The following is a 19,471-nucleotide window of genomic DNA, read 5'->3' on the forward strand; positions in this document are numbered from 1 at the left end:
AAACTCCAGCACCACCCGTTCACAGCATGAGTATACGTCTCCAAAAGAGTTTCTGTAAATTGCATGCCTGGAGACGAGTGCCTAAATACCGCTCAAGCAAAAAATCGTATAAAAAGACCACAAGACTAAAAAAAATTGCCACAAACTGCGTTTGAGATCAAGTAAAAATAGCTAACTTTAAGAGGCTTTCAATGCATAATTTATTTTAAAAAAGTTTCCATGAGCACTGCTTTTTGAAAATAAAGACGCTGAAAGATCCACAAATAAGAAATCAGTTTAAAAATCAATAAAAATTAACAGAAAAAATGCAACCATTTTCCGCTTGAAACGCGTCGCTAAGCTCTCAAAAACAATGTGGTATTAATTTCAGATGGTTACATATCACAACATCGACTAAAAGCTATTTTCACGAAACCAAATTACAAACAAAAAACTGGGCCAATTGGACCAAAAACTGCTCTCCATATGTGCCATTCCCTCTTAAAACACTTTTCAAGTCGAAAAGTCAATCACTGAACGCAGCGCATGTTCAAAACAAATTCTAGCTCAAAAAAAATTAGTTCACACGGCAAGTTTACTCAATTTCGCTTTTAGGTCAAAACGCCGTCTGAACGAATAGCACTTCCGCTTAAAAAAACCTCAAGATACCCAATAATTCTTTTCGAGTCGTAAAAGACACGTTTACAATAATTGCCTCCAATTTCGTTTGAGAGCAATTTATAATAGCCTCGCTATTGCTTGACGCTATTAATGGAAGCTCTTCGATGAAATTTTCCGTTGTTATAGGCCAGTGCCCCATACAAACCCTGACCTCGTTACAAAACCACGTAACAAATTATTGTGTTTTATTTCAATACATGCACTACTAAAATTGAGGTCATTCAGGTAAAAATAGAAAAGATCTCTATGGTAATACCTCAGAGAATCCTTTCTGTCCATCGATATACGTCGACCATAATCGCGACTAGATTTTTTCTTCTTTGAGCCAGAAGAACCCACAATTGACCCATTCCTCTCAGATGACTTTAAATGTGATCTCAAAGTGATGAGTGTCTCATCATCTTCCTCCAACTGGGCAAACCGGTTCTTCAGTTCTTCTGCAGCCTCTGCCTCAAGCTTCCGGATGTCCTCCATGGCGAGTCCGTAGTATTCGTCCTGCCAGCACCATGCCTGTCTGTGGGAATGGATTAGGAGCTTTTTCAGGGCACGCTCGTGGATCAAATCGTTTTCAACTGTTAACAATGTTTCTTTTAAGACTTCATTGCGAGTTGTTCAAAGACAGTACTATTTTTCCACACAGAGCATACAGGTTTAATTTTGCTCCGCAACCAATTCACATTTGATAAGGAGACTGCTTTAGACAAGTAAGCGCGAGAGTTTAACCGCAAAATACATCAGATTCTAACCCTCTTGCTAGGTCAAGAAGAATTTAAAAATAACGAACTAACGTCTGGAATTTCCCTAAACATTTTCCCTAAACGGCATTTTCCCTAAACGGCTGTCGAAAAGTTGGCTTCGTCAGTAGCTAGGTGCTGCTTAGGGGGAGGGGTTAGCTTAAGATTAATTCGCTGGGGGGTAGGGGGCGGAGTCGAAGGGGGAAAAAGTCAAGGCCTCCTTACAGCTAGTTTCGCACAGCTGCACAAAATGGAGGTAAAGATGTGAAACTTCCCAGGTTAGAATTATGTAAAGTATTCCCAAAGTTAGCATAAACATGATAATCGACGATAATCAACGAGTATTTCATCCCTTCTTAGATAATATCAGTGGTACAGAGCAGGGTATAAAAACTTCAATACAAACATGATCCGCAAAATATCAGACAATTGCCGCGAACAATTGGTCCTACTGCATTTTCAGAACCCTATTGAAAAGAAACTTTTGGAACCAAGACAAAATACGCGCTACCAAAACGAAAATTATGAATTCAGAGTAAATCTATTAAGATGAAAATGCAAACACCTACATCTCTCAAGTAAACGAGCCCCAAAACATTTGGTTGAAATGAATTGACCAGCAAGAGTTTATATTCTCCATTCAAATTCAGTAATATTTTTGAGGTCATTTTTTTGAGCGAGTCGATTACTTCATAAAGAAACATAGCCGGCAAATTGCCGGAAAATAGCCACTGTTGACGCGCTCGATGCACATCGGGATTGCAACAGAAAAAGGAAAAAGAAGACAAATTGATCGATTTTTAATACCAGTGTCAGCTAGCAAACACTAATGAACTTTGATAACCTAATTCTCAATGACTTAATGACCGGGATTTTTCGGTTTATCCCTTCTCTTTTGATTTTGCTCCTTTTGACCTTGACTGTATTCACTATCTTGCGTAATTCATTAAGTGAATGGATTTAAAAACCATTCATTTGAAAGAGTGAGTGAAGTAAGTCAGAAGTGAAACCTGAAAATCACGACTTATGTAAAACAAAAATCGTGATCAAAAGGTAAACGGAATTTAAAAAAGGAGAGCGACTAAATAATAGCTGTTGAGAGGCTGACGGCGGCTATTAATGATATACCAAGTTATTAAAAATCAAAAAGAAATAATTAACAAAAAGGGCAAACATTTAGAGAAAAATTTGTGCCATCAGAGGCAAAGTAACATTTTTTTTGAGTTATTAAGAATTTCTATTTTATTTGCGCAAATTTGCGAATATAAGCACTAAAAACTTACTAATTAAAATTGATTTGGGGTTAATTAGCAAAGAAAGCTAGCCTAAAAATTCAAGTTTTACAAAATTTCACATCAAATATCACAAAAAACGTGAAAGCACCGTTAATTCACAAAAGCCAGATCAGAAATTATTCCACCAATCAGCCGACAGATAACAAAATACATTTCTTGGTACAGAAAAAGATCCGAACCAGATAGAAATCAAAAACTCAAAAACAGCCGGCAGATTGCGGGAAAAAAGCTCCGTTGACTCCGCTGACCGACGTTGGAATTAAAACAGCAAGAACCAAATGAAAACGTGACGAATGCCTAAAGTATCAAAATTGTTCTAATTTGTCCGCAGTTTCATTAGATTCAACAAATATGCCGAATTCAGACTCTAAAAGCTTAAAACTCAAACAAGTTAATAGGAATACAATAAAGAATTTTGATATCTTAATTAATCAGCAAGGAAAATTGACAAAAAAGCTCAACATCCTCAGCAGTTCCATTAGAGTCTAAACATGGTGAACTCAGATTCCAAAACGGAGGCCAATCAGCATAAAACTAACACAAATTAGCAGTATACTCTAATGAACTTTGATAACTTATCGAACAAAGTCTTTGAATATTGTCTTAATGTCCGGTTTTATTGGTTTATTACGTATCTTTTGATTTCACTTTCTGACCTCGACAGTATTTAAGTAAATTTGCTGCTTGAAATCTAAATTCTATTCAGCTGCAATAGAGAGTGCGATAAATCAGGATTCAAACGTGAGATTTGTAATCCGGGTCTCTATGTACTAGTATGCCATAGAAGTCAGCAGTTATCTTAAAAATCAACAGCCTTAAAAATTTTCGAAAACCTGGAGTGTTTTTAGCAGTTAGTGATTAGGCAAACTTTTCAGCCGCATTACATTTCATTTCCCCAAAACATAAGCCGTCAGCAACGTCATAAAATGTTGTCGGGTGTAAACTGAAATTACCAATTAAAATTGTACAATGCTTAGAGAAAAAGAAAATAAAAATGTACAATTTTTTAAACTTGAGATGTTAATGTTGCCTTATCAAACAAAAATTTGATTTGCATAGATAAACATCAGCAAGCAATTTGCAGGCCAAGCAATTCTATTTGGACAACGACAAGTTAACATTAAAAATTGTCGTTGTCCAAAAAGTTGTCATAATTGAACACAAAAAGCAACTGAAAACATATAAGATAGAAAAAGGTTTTAACTGCCAAAAAAAAACGTGTACAGAACATCTTGAAAATCTATACTGTATATTATCTTAAAACAGCGAAATCAGTTCAAACTGAGAAAGCTCCTCAAAAATAGGGAACATACAGAAAATTCTGGCTTAGAAATTTTTTCCACTACTTTTCGCGTTCTTAGGAATATAGGATATATCACTTTCTGCTCTTCAATTTTTCAAAACACTGATAGACACCGTTTTCAGCTGATTTATTAACCTAAAACGCGACTAATCTAACCAAAAACTTGATGACAGAGAACGGGTAGACTTTCTGCAGCCGGAAGATTGCCGGAAAATAGCCGCAATAGACGCTAGTGGCGTTCCATGAATTGCAAACTAAAGAAATAAGATAGACAGATGGAACACCAGTCCTTTAATAGACCACTAGACGTTTTGGGTTGGATTCGGACTTTCAACTTTATGACAAATACGGTCTATATGGAAAAAGCCTTAAAAGAGCTGTCTCAAAATTATTATCGGAACTCAAAAGCTCAAGACTAACACTCAACAATTAGGGCATACACGTTTGGCACTCCTTAGATGCACACTATTGACCTTGAACTATGAAATGTTCATAAAAATTAAAATTCCATAAGTTGAGTTGGTTCAGGAGTCTTTTTTGAGTGAGGCAAGTCACGCAATTGACCTAAAAGCAGAAATGACGTGACGCACACAAATTTTAACTGCAAAGCAGTAGAAGTCACTAAAGTCAATTCCAAGAAGTCAGGTCGTAATAATCATCGGTGGAGACGAGGAATTAAAAAAAACAAAACAGGACAAGTCCTGAAATACAATCCAAAAAATTGAATAAAAAACTTACAAGTACTCCACCTGACCAGTAGATCAATTGAACAATGCCAGCCAAAACACAAACAAAATCATCTCAAAAAGTTGAGAAACTAAAACAATCAAACAAACTAAACAAAGACATACTCATTGCTAAAACTCTTGAAGCTTTTACCCCGAAGGCAAAATTTGATCCCCTTAAATATACCTATTTGATTAATATGTTGAAAACTAATTTTTGTCTCTAAAATCGGTTCAGTATTATATCTGCAAGAGCTGACAAAAATCATTGGCCCTTGAAGATCGTTTAACACAGAAGATAAAAGAAAATACAAAAAATGAAATCAATTGCGTATCTTAAGGAAATGTGTATGAAAATCGTGATATCAATATCATCAGATTGATTTCGGGTTAATTAGCAAAGAAAGCTAGCCTAAAAATTCAAGTTTTACAAAATTTCACATCAAATATCACAAAAAACGTGAAAGCACCGTTAATTCACAAAAAAAGCCAGACCAGAAATTATTCCACCAATCAGCCGACAGATAAAAAACATTTCTTGGTACGGAAAAAGATCCGAACCAGATAGAATTCAAAAACTCAAAAAAGCCGGCAGATTGCGGGAAAAAAGCTCCGTTGACTCCGCTGACCGATGTTGGAATTAAAACAGCAAGAACCAAATGAAAACGTGACGAATGCCTAAAGTATCAAAATTGTTCTAATTTGTCCGCAGTTTCATTAGATTCAACAAATATGCCGAATGCAGACTCTAAAAGCTTAAAACTCAAACAAGTTAATAGGAATACAATAAAGAATTTTGATATCTTAATTAATCAGCAAGGAAAATTGACAAAAAAAGCTCAACATCATCAGCAGTTCCATTAGAGTCTAAACATGGTGAACTCAGATTCTAAAATCGAGGCCAATCAGCATAATACTAACACAAATTAGCAGTATACTCTAATGAACTTTGATAACTTATCGAACAAAGTCTTTGAATATTGTCTTAATGTCCGGTTTTATTGGTTTATTACGTATCTTTTGATTTCACTATCTGACCTCGACAGTATTTAAGTAAATTTGCTGCTTGAATTTTAAATTCTATTCAGCTGCAATAGAGAGTGAGATAAATCAGGATTCAAACGTGAGATTTGTAATCCGGGTCTCTATATACTAGTATGCCATAGAAGTCAGCAGTTATCTTAAAAGTCAACAGCCTTAAAAATTTTCGAAAACCTGGAGTGTTTTTAGCAGTTAGTGATGCAGCAAACTTTTCAGCCGCATTACATTTCATTTCCCCAAAACATAAGCCGTCAGCCACGTCATAAAATGTTGTCGGGTCTAAACTGAAATTACCAATTAAAATTGTACAATGCTTAGAGAAAAAGAAATTAAAAATGTATAATTCTTTAAACTTGAGATTGTAATGTTGCCTTATCATACAAAAATTTGATTTGCATAGATAAACATCAGCAAGCAATTTGCAGGCCAAGCAATTCTATTTGGACAGCGACAAGTTAACATTAAAAATTGTCGTTGTCCAAAGAAGTTTTCATAATTGCACACAAAAAGCAACTGAAAACATGTAAGATAGAAAAAGGTTTTAACTGCCAAAAAAAACGTGTACAGAACATCTTGAAAAACTATACTGTATATTATTTTAATACAGCGAAATCAGTTCAAACTGAGAAAGCTCCTCAAAAATAGGGAACATACAGAAAATTCTGGCTTAGAAAATTTTTCCACTACTTTTCGCGTTCATAGGAATATAGGATATATCACTTTCTGCTCTTCAATTTTTCAAAACACTGATAGACACCGTTTTCAGCTGATTTATTAACCTAAAACGCGACTAATCTAACCAAAAACTTGATGACAGAGAACGGGTAGACTTTCTGCAGCCGGAAGATTGCCGGAAAATAGCCGCAATAGACGCTAGTGGCGTTCCATGAATTGCAAACTAAAGAAATAAGATAGACAGATGGAACACCAGTCCTTTAATAGACCACTAGACGTTTTGGGTTGGATTCGGACTTTCAACTTTATGACAAATACGGTCTATATGGAAAAAGCCTTAAAAGAGCTGTCTCAAAATTATTATTGGAACTCAAAAACTCAAGACTAACACTCAAGAATTAGGGCATACACGTTTGGCACTCCTTAGATGCACACTATCGATCTTGAATTATGAAATTTTCATAAAAATTAAAATTCCATAAGTTGAGTTGGTTCAGGAGTCGTTTTTGAGTGAGGCAAGTCACGCAATTGACCTAAAAGCAGAAATGACGTGACGCACACAAATTTTAACTGCAAAGCAGAAGTCACTAAAGTCAATTCCAAGAAGTCAGGTCGTAAGAATCATCGATGGAGACGAGGAATTAAAAAAAAACAAAACAGGACAAGTCGTGAAATACAATCCAAAAAATTGAATAAAAAACTTACAAGTACTCCACCTGACCAGTAGATCAATTGAACAATGCCAGCCAAAACACAAACAAAATCATCTCAAAAAGTTGAGAAACTAAAACAATCAAACAAACTAAACAAAAACATACTCATTGCTAAAACTCTTGAAGCTTTTACCCCAAAGGCAAAATTTGATCCCCTTAAATATACCTATTTGATTAATATGTTGAAAACTAATTTTTGCCTCTAAAATCGGTTCAGTATTAAATCTGCAGAGCTAAAAAAATCATTGGCCCTTGAAGATCGTTTAACACAGAAGATAAAAGAAAATAAAAAAAATGAAATCAATTGCGAATCTTAAGGAAATGTGTATGAAAATCGTGATATCAATATCATCAGAACCGTCTCTGTGTCTATAGAGGCGATATAGTAACCCAATTCCATTGGCTAAAAGATCAATAGACAATAATTTTTAGAAAATATCAGAAAAAATATCAATATCAATAAAAAGAAATTCGTTCTGTTAAAATGTTGAAAACTAATCCATCTCCACCAGCAACTATGTAAAAACAAACAACTATCAAACCCTGGAGGAGGTTACGTTGCTACTGAGGCAAGAAAACTGATTGAAAGACAAATGTTTCCAAAAAAATTTCTAAAAATTCGAAATGTTCAATTATTCGAATCATTTCCATTGACACTAAAAACCTTTCAGTAGTTTTTTCTATCAGACCGTGGAATAGATTTTCTTGCCCTTGAGGCTGGACAAAAATCAAAAATTGACAAAAATTTAAGGAAACGCAGATTTTTGCAAAAAAATTCTAAAACTCGAAATGTTAAATTGAAAACAATTCCTTTGACACTAACAACAATTCAGTAACTTTTTATCAGACCGTGAAATAGGTGTTCTGGTACTTGAGAAGAGACAAATGTCAAAAACATTTGGAAAAATTAAAACAGCAGACTTAATTAAAGAAGACTCAAAAAATCCAAACTTTTAAATGCTGAAAACCATCATATTCTAACTAGGAACTATGCAGTGGCCTATTATCAAACCACAAAAGAGATTCCATGGACCCTGATGCTGGAAAAACGCAAAAAATGACAAAAATTTCAAAAAAAACTTAAAAAATTACAAAAATTAGTATCATTTTGCGTGTTTGTGTTTGTAGTACCAAAACTTGTAGCTCAAAAAATGAGCATAACAAGTAAATTAATCTGGCAAAAGACTTTCATCTACTCAAAACTAAAAACTTCTACCTAAGACTAATCAAACAAAAAAACTAAAACCACAAAAAATGAAAAATTGCACCACTTTGAGCCCAAAACTCCTAAAAAAAGACCGTTTAACCTTCAGTTAGGGCCATCCCAGCAGCTGCATCACTCTAAGCAATTGCAGGACTACTAAAGCCTACTGTGGGCCTCCACTGAATCTTAATGTCCGCTGGAATTTACCTGTGCATTCCGTTTTGAAAGATCAAAATCATTAAAAATGTGTGAAAACGTTAAAATAACAGCTACAATTCAAATTCTCTGAATTAAAAAAACTACGATGTCCCCAATAGTAGCCGCTATCTCTTCGCGGCTATTAATGAAACCATAGACTATGAGTGCCTAGAGAAATTAGAATTGTGTTGAGACTATCTCATCTGAGAAATAGTTTTAAGGAAATTACTCAAGGAAACGGAAGTAACTAGAGATACAGAGAAAAAATTTCTTGGTCAAAAAAGTCTGCGTGCGTTATTCTCTCAATCGATTATTTCTTAACAACTCAGGAGGATTTGACTCTTCACAATTTCTTTACTCCTGCATAAAGATATTAACGCGCGAAAAGAAACATAGCTGGCAGATTGCCGGAAAATAGCCGCGATAGACGCTTGTGGCCTTCCATGAATTGAAACAAATAAAAAATAAGGAGAAAGATCAACTAACAGTCTTTTAATAGAACACTAGACGTTTTGGGTTAGATTTAGACTGTCAATTTTATGACATATACGGTCTATAAGGAAAAAGCCATAAAAGAACATTTTTAAAATTGATATCCGAAATCAAAAACTCAAGACTAATACTCAACAATTAGGGCATATCAGATTGACACTACTTAGATGCACACTATTGATCTTTAACTAGTAAGTTTTTGTAAAATTTTAAGTTCCATAAGTGAGTTCAGAAGCCATTTTTTCGAGTGAGGTAAGTCACGCAATAGAACTAAAAGCAGAAATGATGTCACGCACACAAATTTTAACTGCAAAGCAGTAGAAGTCACTGAAAAAGTCAATTCCTAGAAATCAGTTCGTAAGAATCATTGACAGAGACGATGAATTTAAAAACATGGCAGGACAAGTTCTGACGTACAATTCAAAAATTTTTTTCAAAAACTAGAACGGACTATTAGTGAATTGGGAAAACCATTTCTAAAAAAATCAGATAACAGAAAAAAACAGAAAATCAACGTCAAATGGTCGCTAGCGAGAACAAAAAAAAACCACTAGCAAGAAATTTATATTGATTCTAACAAAAAACTAGGCCCAGAATGAACTATAAATGGATTGGGAAAACTATTTAGAAAAAAATCCGATCCAAAAAATTGAAAACAGTAAAAGTCAAAGTGAAAATTCCACATGTGAACAAAAAACCACTATCGAGATAGCGGATTTTAGTTCAAACACCGTTTCATCACTACTTAAAAATTAGAGCGAAAAAAATTCACGCCGCAAAACCACTTGCTTTTTCGCTCCATTTCCTGTTTCGGCGTGACCAAAATCACTACTCCAATTTGACTTCAAAAATCATGAAAGTGTGTGAACAGATCTTTTAAAAAAGACACCGCCCCAATACAATTCAAATTCTTTGAATTGTAAAAAACCACGATATCCCCAATAATAGCCGCTATCGGTTCGCGGCTATTAATCAAAGATAATTATATAATCTCAATAAAATCAAATGCTTGAAAAAGAACGCGGATGCGAGTTTGTAATCAAAGCTTCTTTTAATAAGAAACCACAGCATTATTTACCAGAAAAATTTCAAACAACAATAGGATATTCACAACAATGGGACAATTAGACTTTAACAACAGGATTGATTTGGTCAACAAAAATTCTGCTTCAGAACAATATTGGAGCAAAGCACCGAACTTGACATTGAAAAAACCCATAACAACATAAGGCCAGAGGTTGATAGATTCGACAGCAATAAGAAACCCGAATACGGCCAAAACATCTCGCAACAGCGGAACATGCAGCAACCTTTGTGTCCAAAGAAGTAGTTGTCAAATCTGATCCTGCAGAGTTTGTAAGCACAGAGGATTTCCTTGGATCCCTTTCGGTCCCTAATCCAGGTCTTTTCTAAAGGACCTCTTCCAGTCTTCTCACTCGTGAAGGTCAGTGGATCCTCTTCCTCTACGTATACATCTTTGTAATCCTACAACACATACATCAATGATTACCCAAAAACTATCCGTGCCACTCAATGGAAACAACAGAGCCCGCAGATTGCCAGAAAATAACCACCGTTAACCCCTTTGATTACCATCGGGATTTAAACAGATAAAGTAGAAAAAATGCAAATTGACAGGCTTATGTCAAATGTGTTCTAATTTGGCTAGCTGTATGTTAGATTACAAAAAATAAAGTAGAATTACAGATAAAGTAGAAAAAATGCAAATTGACAGGCTTATGTCAAATGTGTTCTAATTTGGCTAGCTGTATGTTAGATTACAAAAAATAAGATTCTACTCCGCTTCTGAACTGAGGACTATTAAGCTAATAATAAAAAATACTACTATCAATTGCTCAAATGAACTCTGCTAACCTAATATAACTCAACAATATTGCACAATTAATTAATGACTCCGCATTATCGCACCAACCGTTTCCTTTAATTTTGCTCTTTTGACCTTGACCATATACTTGACATTGCGTAATAGCGTGTGAAGAAAATTGAAATACCTTCAGTTGGAACCGTTGATTAAGTTGGCCGCAAGTCACGCTTGAAAATCATGACTTGCGTATAAAGTAGATAAAGTAGAAAATTTAAACAGATAAAGTAGAAAAAATGCAAATTGACAGGCTTATGTCAAATGTGTTCTAATTTGGCTAGCTGTATGTTAGATTACAAAAATAAGATTCTACTCCGCTTCTGAACTGAGGACTATTAAGCTAATAATAAAAAATACTACTATCAATTGCTCAAATGAACTCTGCTAACCTAATATAACTCAACAATATTGCACAATTAATTAATGACTCCGCATTATCGCACCAACCGTTTCCTTTAATTTTGCTCTTTTGACCTTGACCATATACTTGACATTGCGTAATAGCGTGTGAAGAAAATTGAAATACCTTCAGTTGAAACCGTTGATTAAGTTGGCCGCAAGTCACGCTTGAAAATCATGACTTGCGTAAAACGAAACACGAGATCTAAAGATAAAACGAACTAAAGAAGCATAGCAGAACAACTCTTGATTTACAATCAAAAGAACTAAAAATTCAAGACCTGAAAATAACCCCAATTAGAGAAATTGACTTCAAAAATCAACTAAGCATACATTAAAACATATAACGACAAGAAAACATAACTTGAAACTGTACCTGACCAGCTGATTTATTGAACAACGCCAGCCAAAGTCAAACAATATCAAAAGTTGAAACAAAGTATCAAACAAACTAACCAAAAATACAATCATTGCTAAAACACTTGAAGTTTTTACCCTGATGGCCAAAAATGATCCATTTAAATATACCTATTAACCAACAAACAAGACTTGAAAGAGACTTATTGGACAATAATCATAGAAAATCGAGAAATAAGAGAAATTCTTTACTATAATTGCAAAACTTTTTAAAATGTCTCAAAATTCTACAAATTAAAACTAAATATTAAAACTTGAGGCACTGTCTGGGCGCGCTCTATTGACATTCGATTGATGAGTTTTTAAAATGTGAACATCATCAAGTGAATACAAAAGCCATTTTATCGAGAGCTTAGTCCAAAATTATCACACAATTGACCTAAGTGTTGAGGAAAAGAGTAAAAAAAACAGCATGAACACAAATTCAACCGCTCAGATGTGGAAGTCAAATAAGGAAAATTAGCGAAAATTTTCAATGAAAAAAACATCGCTCTGAAAGTCCTGATATACAATCCAAAAAACTAAATGGAAAACTTCGAACTACTGTGCTTGACCCGCAGAACAATTGAACAATGCCAGCCAAAAAAAAACCATCTCAAAAAATAATTCAAGAAAAAAATAATCATTGCTGGAAACCTTTGTTGCTTTAAACCTGAATGCCAAATTTGATCTATTTAAATATACCAATCAACCCACGCAAAAGCCTTGAAAGGGGTTTATCGGTCAAAAACGATAGAAAAAATGAGAAAAATTACAAATACAATGGCAAAACTGAAAATTGCAAAATTTAAAAATTCAGATTTTTGCAATATTAAAATGTTCAAAACCAGTTTACTTTCTTTGTAAACTGTCCAGCAAACCATTTGCAAGACCCAAAAAGTTTCATTGGCTCATATATGAGAGCTAAACTAGGAACACGGCAACAATTTTCAGAAAATTTGAAAAAAATTGCAATCAAATCAAATAAACATAACCGACTAACGTCGGGCGAATTGCTCTCAAACGACCGGTGAGCGGTCGTTTGAGAGTCTCCAAAAAATTTGAGCTGTGAAACAGAGCTGAAAGGCTCTAAGAGCACTTAATGCCCGCTGGGCGCTACCTGTTTATCCCGTTTTTGAGGACGAAAAGTCAAAAGCGTCAGACGAAAAATCGGTCAAGCGAAAAATCGCATAAAAAACAGACCAACAGGACTAATATAATTGCTACAAACTTCGTTTGAGAGCAATTAATCAAATCAAAAATTTATTCAAATAATTACAAAATTCTGTGATAGTAAAATCTTGAAAATCATTGCATTGCCTCTGGCACAAGTCTAGATCAGAGAATATTCTAGAACAAAAGCGCAAAAAATGTCAAGACGAAATTTTTCACACAGAACAGATACACACGTTTCCCAATAATTGTCTCAAACTTTGGTCGAGAGCAATTAAAATGCTAACAATTTCTACCATAGCCTAATCAAACCTTTTAACACAGAGATAGTGAAAACCAAAATTTATTGACAGACCTGCACATGATTCAGACTCAATTTATAGCTCTTTCGAAACCAACGGTATGAACTAAACCACTTTTTTTGCTCCACTCTCAAATTTAATTCAGAACGCCGATTTGTTCACGGTTTCAATTTCTGATTCGAAATTCTCACATCTCCAAAGACTTTTAAAAAGGCACATCTCCCATACTCCTCTTCGAGTCGTATAAAGAAAGCGCACCCAATACACCTCTCTCGTATAGCTCTCTCCCATACTCGAATTGTAAAAACATAGCTGGCAAATTGCCAGAAAATAGCCGCAATAGCTTCATAGATCTGTCGTCTTAAAAAGAAGGTAAGAAAGACAGACCCAAAAAGAAACATTCTTTTCATTAAGGGCTGAGATGTTAAATTTTGATTAAGAACCTGTTTAACTTATTGCTGTTTCTATTTGCTGCTCTTAAATTACCTTCAATTTGAATGACAAGCACTCATTTGACCTCATCTCTTTGAATTAAAGCAAAAAAAGTCAATTTCAGAGTGAGGAAGTCATTTTTAAGAGTGAAGCGAGTCACGTGTGACCAAAAATTTAATCACGCGAATGAACAAGAAATAGTTCCACTAAGAGTAAAAAATGACGTCACGCACGCAATTCAGTTGAAATTGCATGAACGAATGAACAAAAAGTGGCTGTGACGTCATATGGTCGTAACAAAAATGATGACGAAATAAAAAACATAGCAGGACAAGTCCTGACGTACAATTCAAAGAATTTTCATTGACGTAACAAACAACTAGACCTAGAACTGACTACGAATGGATTCGGAAAACCATTTAGAAAAAAAATCCGATCCAAAAAATCGAAAAAACAGTAAAAATCAAAGTGAAATTGCCGCATGCGAACAAAAAACCACTAGCGAGAAAGCGAATTTTTGTTTAAACATCGTTTTCTCACTCTACTTTAAATTTAGAGCGAAAAAAAATCACGCCACAAAACCACTCGCTTTTTCGCTCCACTTCCTGTTTCGGCGTGACCTCAATTTGACTTCAAAAATCATGAAAATACGTGAACAGATCTTAAAAAAAAGACAGAGCCCCAATATTCTTTAAATTGTAAAAAAAAACCAAGAGCACCGCAATATAGCTACGCTCAGCTTACAGCTTCGCAGCTGTAAAAAACCAAGAGAAGGCCAATAATAGCCTCAGCTATCGCTTCGCGGCTATTAAAAAACACAAAAACCATAACGCCTTACCTGGTCCTAAAAGACAGCGCACTAATGCAATTCAAAAACTTTTTGAACAGTTAAAAAAAGAGCGCTTATATAGCATTTGAGAGGCTGACGGCGGCTATTGATAACATAACTACGTCCACAAAATTTGCATATTGAGCATTAAAAATAGTTTGATGACTAAAGTTAGGTTAAAAACCATGAACCCTAAGCCCGAGACTGAGTCCTTAGCCCTAGAAAACTGGATTAATTAGTGAGAGCCGTTTGTAGAGAACTTCTTGAAGGTTATGTGGCTGAGTTTGGAGTTGGCGCTGCCATTAACCCTGAATATTTTCTACAACCCGCCTACACTGCAGCAAATACCTCAGACAATAATAACTTTCCACCTCGCGAAAAATATTTCTAAGACAAAACAGAATTCCAGCGCAAAATTCTGAGACCGTGTATTTTTGACTGAATGTCATGTCGAGAATGAAATTTGTTGGTTTCCGGGAAACTTTCTAAATTATGTTAAATCGCCATTCTGTTACAGAAATCACTTAACATTCATGTTTTTACAAAGAATTTCGTTTGTCTTCATAAATTGGATAATCGCGTAAGCCTTTCAACAACCTATTTGTCTAGTCCAGCTTCTTTCCAAATATAGAAGGACCACTCGCGTGTGACTATCTTCCAATAATAGAACCCGTTGATTACAACATGAGATAGCAATCTCTCTTAATTGAGACTGACTATCTCTGTACCGTTGCGCTCTCTTAATCTTTTGTAGCCATAAGACCTGCACATGATTCAGACTCAATTTATAGCTCTTTCGAAACCAACGGTATGAACTAAACCACTTTTTTTGCTCCACTCTCAAATTTAATTCAGAACGCCGATTTGTTCACGGTTTCAATTTCTGATTCGAAATTCTCACATCTCCAAAGACTTTTAAAAAGGCACATCTCCCATACTCCTCTTCGAGTCTTATAAAGAAAGCGCACCCAATACACCTCTCTCGTATAGCTCTCTCCCATACTCGAATTGTAAAAACATAGCTGGCAAATTGCCAGAAAATAGCCGCAATAGCTTCATAGATCTGTAGTCTTAAAAAGAAGGTAAGAAAGACAGACCCAAAAAGAAATATTCTTTTCATTAAGGGCTGAGATGTTAAATTTTGATTAAGAACCTGTTTAACTTATTGCTGTTTCTATTTGCTGCTCTTAAATTACCTTCAATTTGAATGACAAGCACTCATTTGACCTTATCTCTTTGAATTAAAGCAAAAAAAGTCAATTTCAGAGTGAGGAAGTCATTTTTAAGAGTGAGGCGAGTCACGTGTGACCAAAAATTTAATCACGCGAATGAACAAGAAATAGTTCCACTAAGAGTAAAAAATGACGTCACGCACGCAATTCAGTTGAAATTGCATGAACGAATGAACAAAAAGTGGCTGTGACGTCATATGGTCGTAACAAAAATCATGAAATAAAAAACATAGCAGGACAAGTCCTGACGTACAATTCAAAGAATTTTCATTGACGTAACAAACAACTAGACCTAGAACTGACTACGAATGGATTCGGAAAACCATTTAGAAAGAAAATCCGATCCAAAAAATCGAAAAAACAGTAAAAATCAAAGTGAAATTGCCGCATGCGAACAAAAAACCACTAGCGAGAAAGCGAATTTTTTGTTCAAACATCGTTTTCTCACTCTACTTTAAATTTAGAGCGAAAAAAATTCACGCCACAAAACCACTCGCTTTTTCGCTCCACTTCCTGTTTCGGCGTGACCAAAATCACTGCTCCAATTTGACTTCAAAAATCATGAAAATGTGTGAACAGATCTTAAAAAAAAGACAGAGCCCCAATATTCTTTAAATTGTAAAAAAAAAACCAAGAGCACCGCAATATAGCTACGCTCAGCTTACAGCTTCGCAGCTATAAAAACCCAAGAGAAGGCCAATAATAGCCTCAGCTATCGCTTCGCGGCTATTAAAAAACACAAAAACCATAACGCCTTACCTGGTCCTAAAAGACAGCGCACTAATGCAATTCAAAAACTTTTTGAACAGTTAAAAAAAGAGCGCTTATATAGCATTTGAGAGGCTGACGGCGGCTATTGATAACATAACTACGTCCACAAAATTTGCATATTGAGCATTAAAAATAGTTTGATGACTAAAGTTAGGTTAAAAACCATGAACCCTAAGCCCGAGACTGAGTCCTTAGCCCTAGAAAACTGGATTAATTAGTGAGAGCCGTTTGTAGAGAACTTCTTGAAGGTTATGTGGCTGAGTTTGGAGTTGGCGCTGCCATTAACCCTGAATATTTTCTACAACCCGCCTAAACTGCAGCAAATACCTCAGACAATAATAACTTTCCACCTCGCGAAAAATATTTCTAAGACAAAACAGAATTCCAGCGCAAAATTCTGAGACCGTGTATTTTTGACTGAATGTCATGTCGAGAATGAAATTTGTTGGTTTCCGGGAAACTTTCTAAATTATGTTAAATCGCCATTCTGTTACAGAAATCACTTAACATTCATGCTTTTACAAAGAATTTCGTTTGCTAAATGCAGTGGTATCATTGCGCTCTTCATAAATTGGATAATCGCGTAAGCCTTTCAACAACCTATTTGTCTAGTCCAGCTTCTTTCCAAATATAGAAGGACCACTCGCGTGTGACTATCTTCCAATAATAGAACCCGTTGATTACAACATGAGATAGCAATCTCTCTTAATTGAGACTGACTATCTCTGTACCGTTGCGCTCTCTTAATCTTTTGTAGCCATAAGAGCCTACACAAATTGTCGTTGAGTGAATGAGGTTACCTACGGAGAATGGCAATTCAGCTATTTAGCATTTGGCCAAATTTAATCTCCTTTTTGTGTATTAGCGTGGTCTCGCTTTAATTGGATTTGGGACTTGCAAAGGACAGGAAACAGGCCACCAATTTCCTCAATTCTCTCTTGAAAGCAAATGAAATCTTTGCCATAAACAGTGGCGACAGACACTTAATTTATACCACGTGAAAAGGCAGCTTTATATTGGGATAGCAGCAAACCCATTCTACTCGCAAAAGCAATTACAGTTCAATTATGATAGTTCTCTGGTTTAATCTCCAATACTTTTGCATAAAGGACCTATCAAGCTGACCTTTGTTCACCTAAAAGTGGTTGCACCCACAAAATAGAAATGACAGACACGCCTGAAATTTCACCATGAATTTCATTAAACTAGACCAACTAATGCCATGGTGAACCATCTACCAAATTTTTTAAGTAAGCAATCACTTTTCAAAAGCACAAACTTCTAAAAAAGAAACCAAGAACAAATAGATTTCATCAAACCACCCTAACTTTAGGAACCCATTTCTTGTTGAACCCGCCGAAGGGTTCAGAGAAAAATCAGTCGCTGCTCAATCCCACAGCTTTAATCCGTTAAATTTAATAGCCATAATTTTCGCAAAACTACGCGTGAGTTAAAAACTATCGAAAACAAAAAATGCTTCCAAAACAGATAGTTTGGAAAAATCAAGCCTACCAATATTCAGAAAAGCGAAGATGCAACTTCCACATATTTACTATCACTCCTATTGTGGGCTTTGCCAACACGCATCCATATACAGCCTGATTTAGGTAAAACTTCCTTCATATTGGTAAGTTTTACAGTTCAAAAAACAGCCGGTAGATTGCCGGAATAGCTGCGAAAGAATAGACTTGCGTGCCGTATGATAGAAACAGATATAAAATGAAAAAGTTATCGACGCCACTCAAAATACTATGTAAAAAATTAAACGATAAAATAATAAAGCTTAATAAAATTCATTGCGCAGAAGCCTCTTATTAGGGACCTTTACTGCACATATGAGTTCCTTTGACCTCAAACAAATTCAAATTAAACTTAAGTTTTAAAGTGCAAAAGTCATTTTATTGAGTGAGGTAAGTCACGTATGATCAAAATCTAATCACGAAAATAACCTAAAAGCTTTTGCTAAAGCGAGTGAGAGATGACGTCACGCGCGCAAATGCCGTTAGTGAGAGGAAGAAACCATTCAGAATATTTGACTTTTTCAGCTTTGCTGTGTGAAAACAAATGTAAAACGAAAGAGCGTCGGAGGACGAAACAAATAAACATAGCAGGACAAGTCCTGACGTACAATTCAAAGAATTTTCATTGACTAAACAGAAAACTCGACCTAGAACGGACTATGAATGGATTGGAAAAACCATTTAGAAAAAAATCCGATCCAAAAAAAAACGAAAAAACAGTAAGAATCAAAGTCAAAATGCCGCATGTGAACAAAAAACCACTAGCGAGAAAGCGAATTTTTGTTCAAACACCGTTTTCTCACTCTACTTTAAATTTGGAGCGAAAAAAATTCACGCCGCAAAACCACTCGCTTTTTCGCTCCACTTCCTGTTTCGGCGTGACCAAAATTACTACTCCAATTTGACTTCAAAAATCATGAAAATGTGTGAACAGATCTTAAAAAAACATAGCCGGAAGACTTCCGGAAACAACTCGAAGTGAAAATCCATTTAAACGCCATCCAACTACTCATCAAACAAAACGTGCCTTCACTAATTTATGATTATCTTGAAACAAAGTAATGAAACAAAAAAGTAAAAACAATAAAATCAAACCTGTTAAAATATGATAAAAATCTGATCAAATTTTATTATAAATTGAGTTCCCGAAAAAACTATCTCTGCCAAAATAACTTCATCAAAACAACTAGTACTTTCAAACTAGCTCTTAAAAAAAACTTTCACTGAAAAACTGGAAAAAGTTACTAAATTTTTTTATATATCAAAAACATATAAATCAAAAGAAAAATTCCCTTCAGCCAATAAGATATCCATATGCTCGCAAAACAAAAGGCAAGTCATATTAGGCAAAGAAACTTTGCTAACAACAGAAAAAAAACGAAAAACTGCAAAAAATTAAGAAAAATAGTTCCAATTTTTGCCATCTTTTTGTCATATTTCTCAACAAAAAATGATTCTTACCTACAAATCTGTAACCAATTGTTATCATAAAATT

The 19,471-nt window shown here is 35.0% G+C and overlaps 1 protein-coding gene across 2 annotated transcripts in view; it reads right to left on the reverse strand.

Annotated features, from left to right (window-relative positions):
• LOC142341549 (protein retinal degeneration B-like) overlaps nucleotides 1–19,471 on the reverse strand; it is a 62,200-nt gene that overhangs the window by 33,295 nt on the left and 9,434 nt on the right. For both annotated transcript variants that reach the window (XM_075392570.1, XM_075392571.1), the window contains exons 3-4: nucleotides 10,351–10,525; nucleotides 917–1,232 (exon numbers count right to left, since the gene is read on the reverse strand). In XM_075392570.1, coding sequence (XP_075248685.1) covers nucleotides 917–1,232; nucleotides 10,351–10,525 — 491 coding nt within the window. The remainder of the gene's footprint in view (nucleotides 1–916; nucleotides 1,233–10,350; nucleotides 10,526–19,471) is intronic.

The sequence above is a fragment of the Convolutriloba macropyga genome, chromosome 6 (assembly GCF_964194025.1).
Source record: "Convolutriloba macropyga chromosome 6, txConMacr16.3, whole genome shotgun sequence".
Classification (NCBI taxonomy): Eukaryota; Metazoa; Xenacoelomorpha; order Acoela; family Convolutidae; genus Convolutriloba; species Convolutriloba macropyga.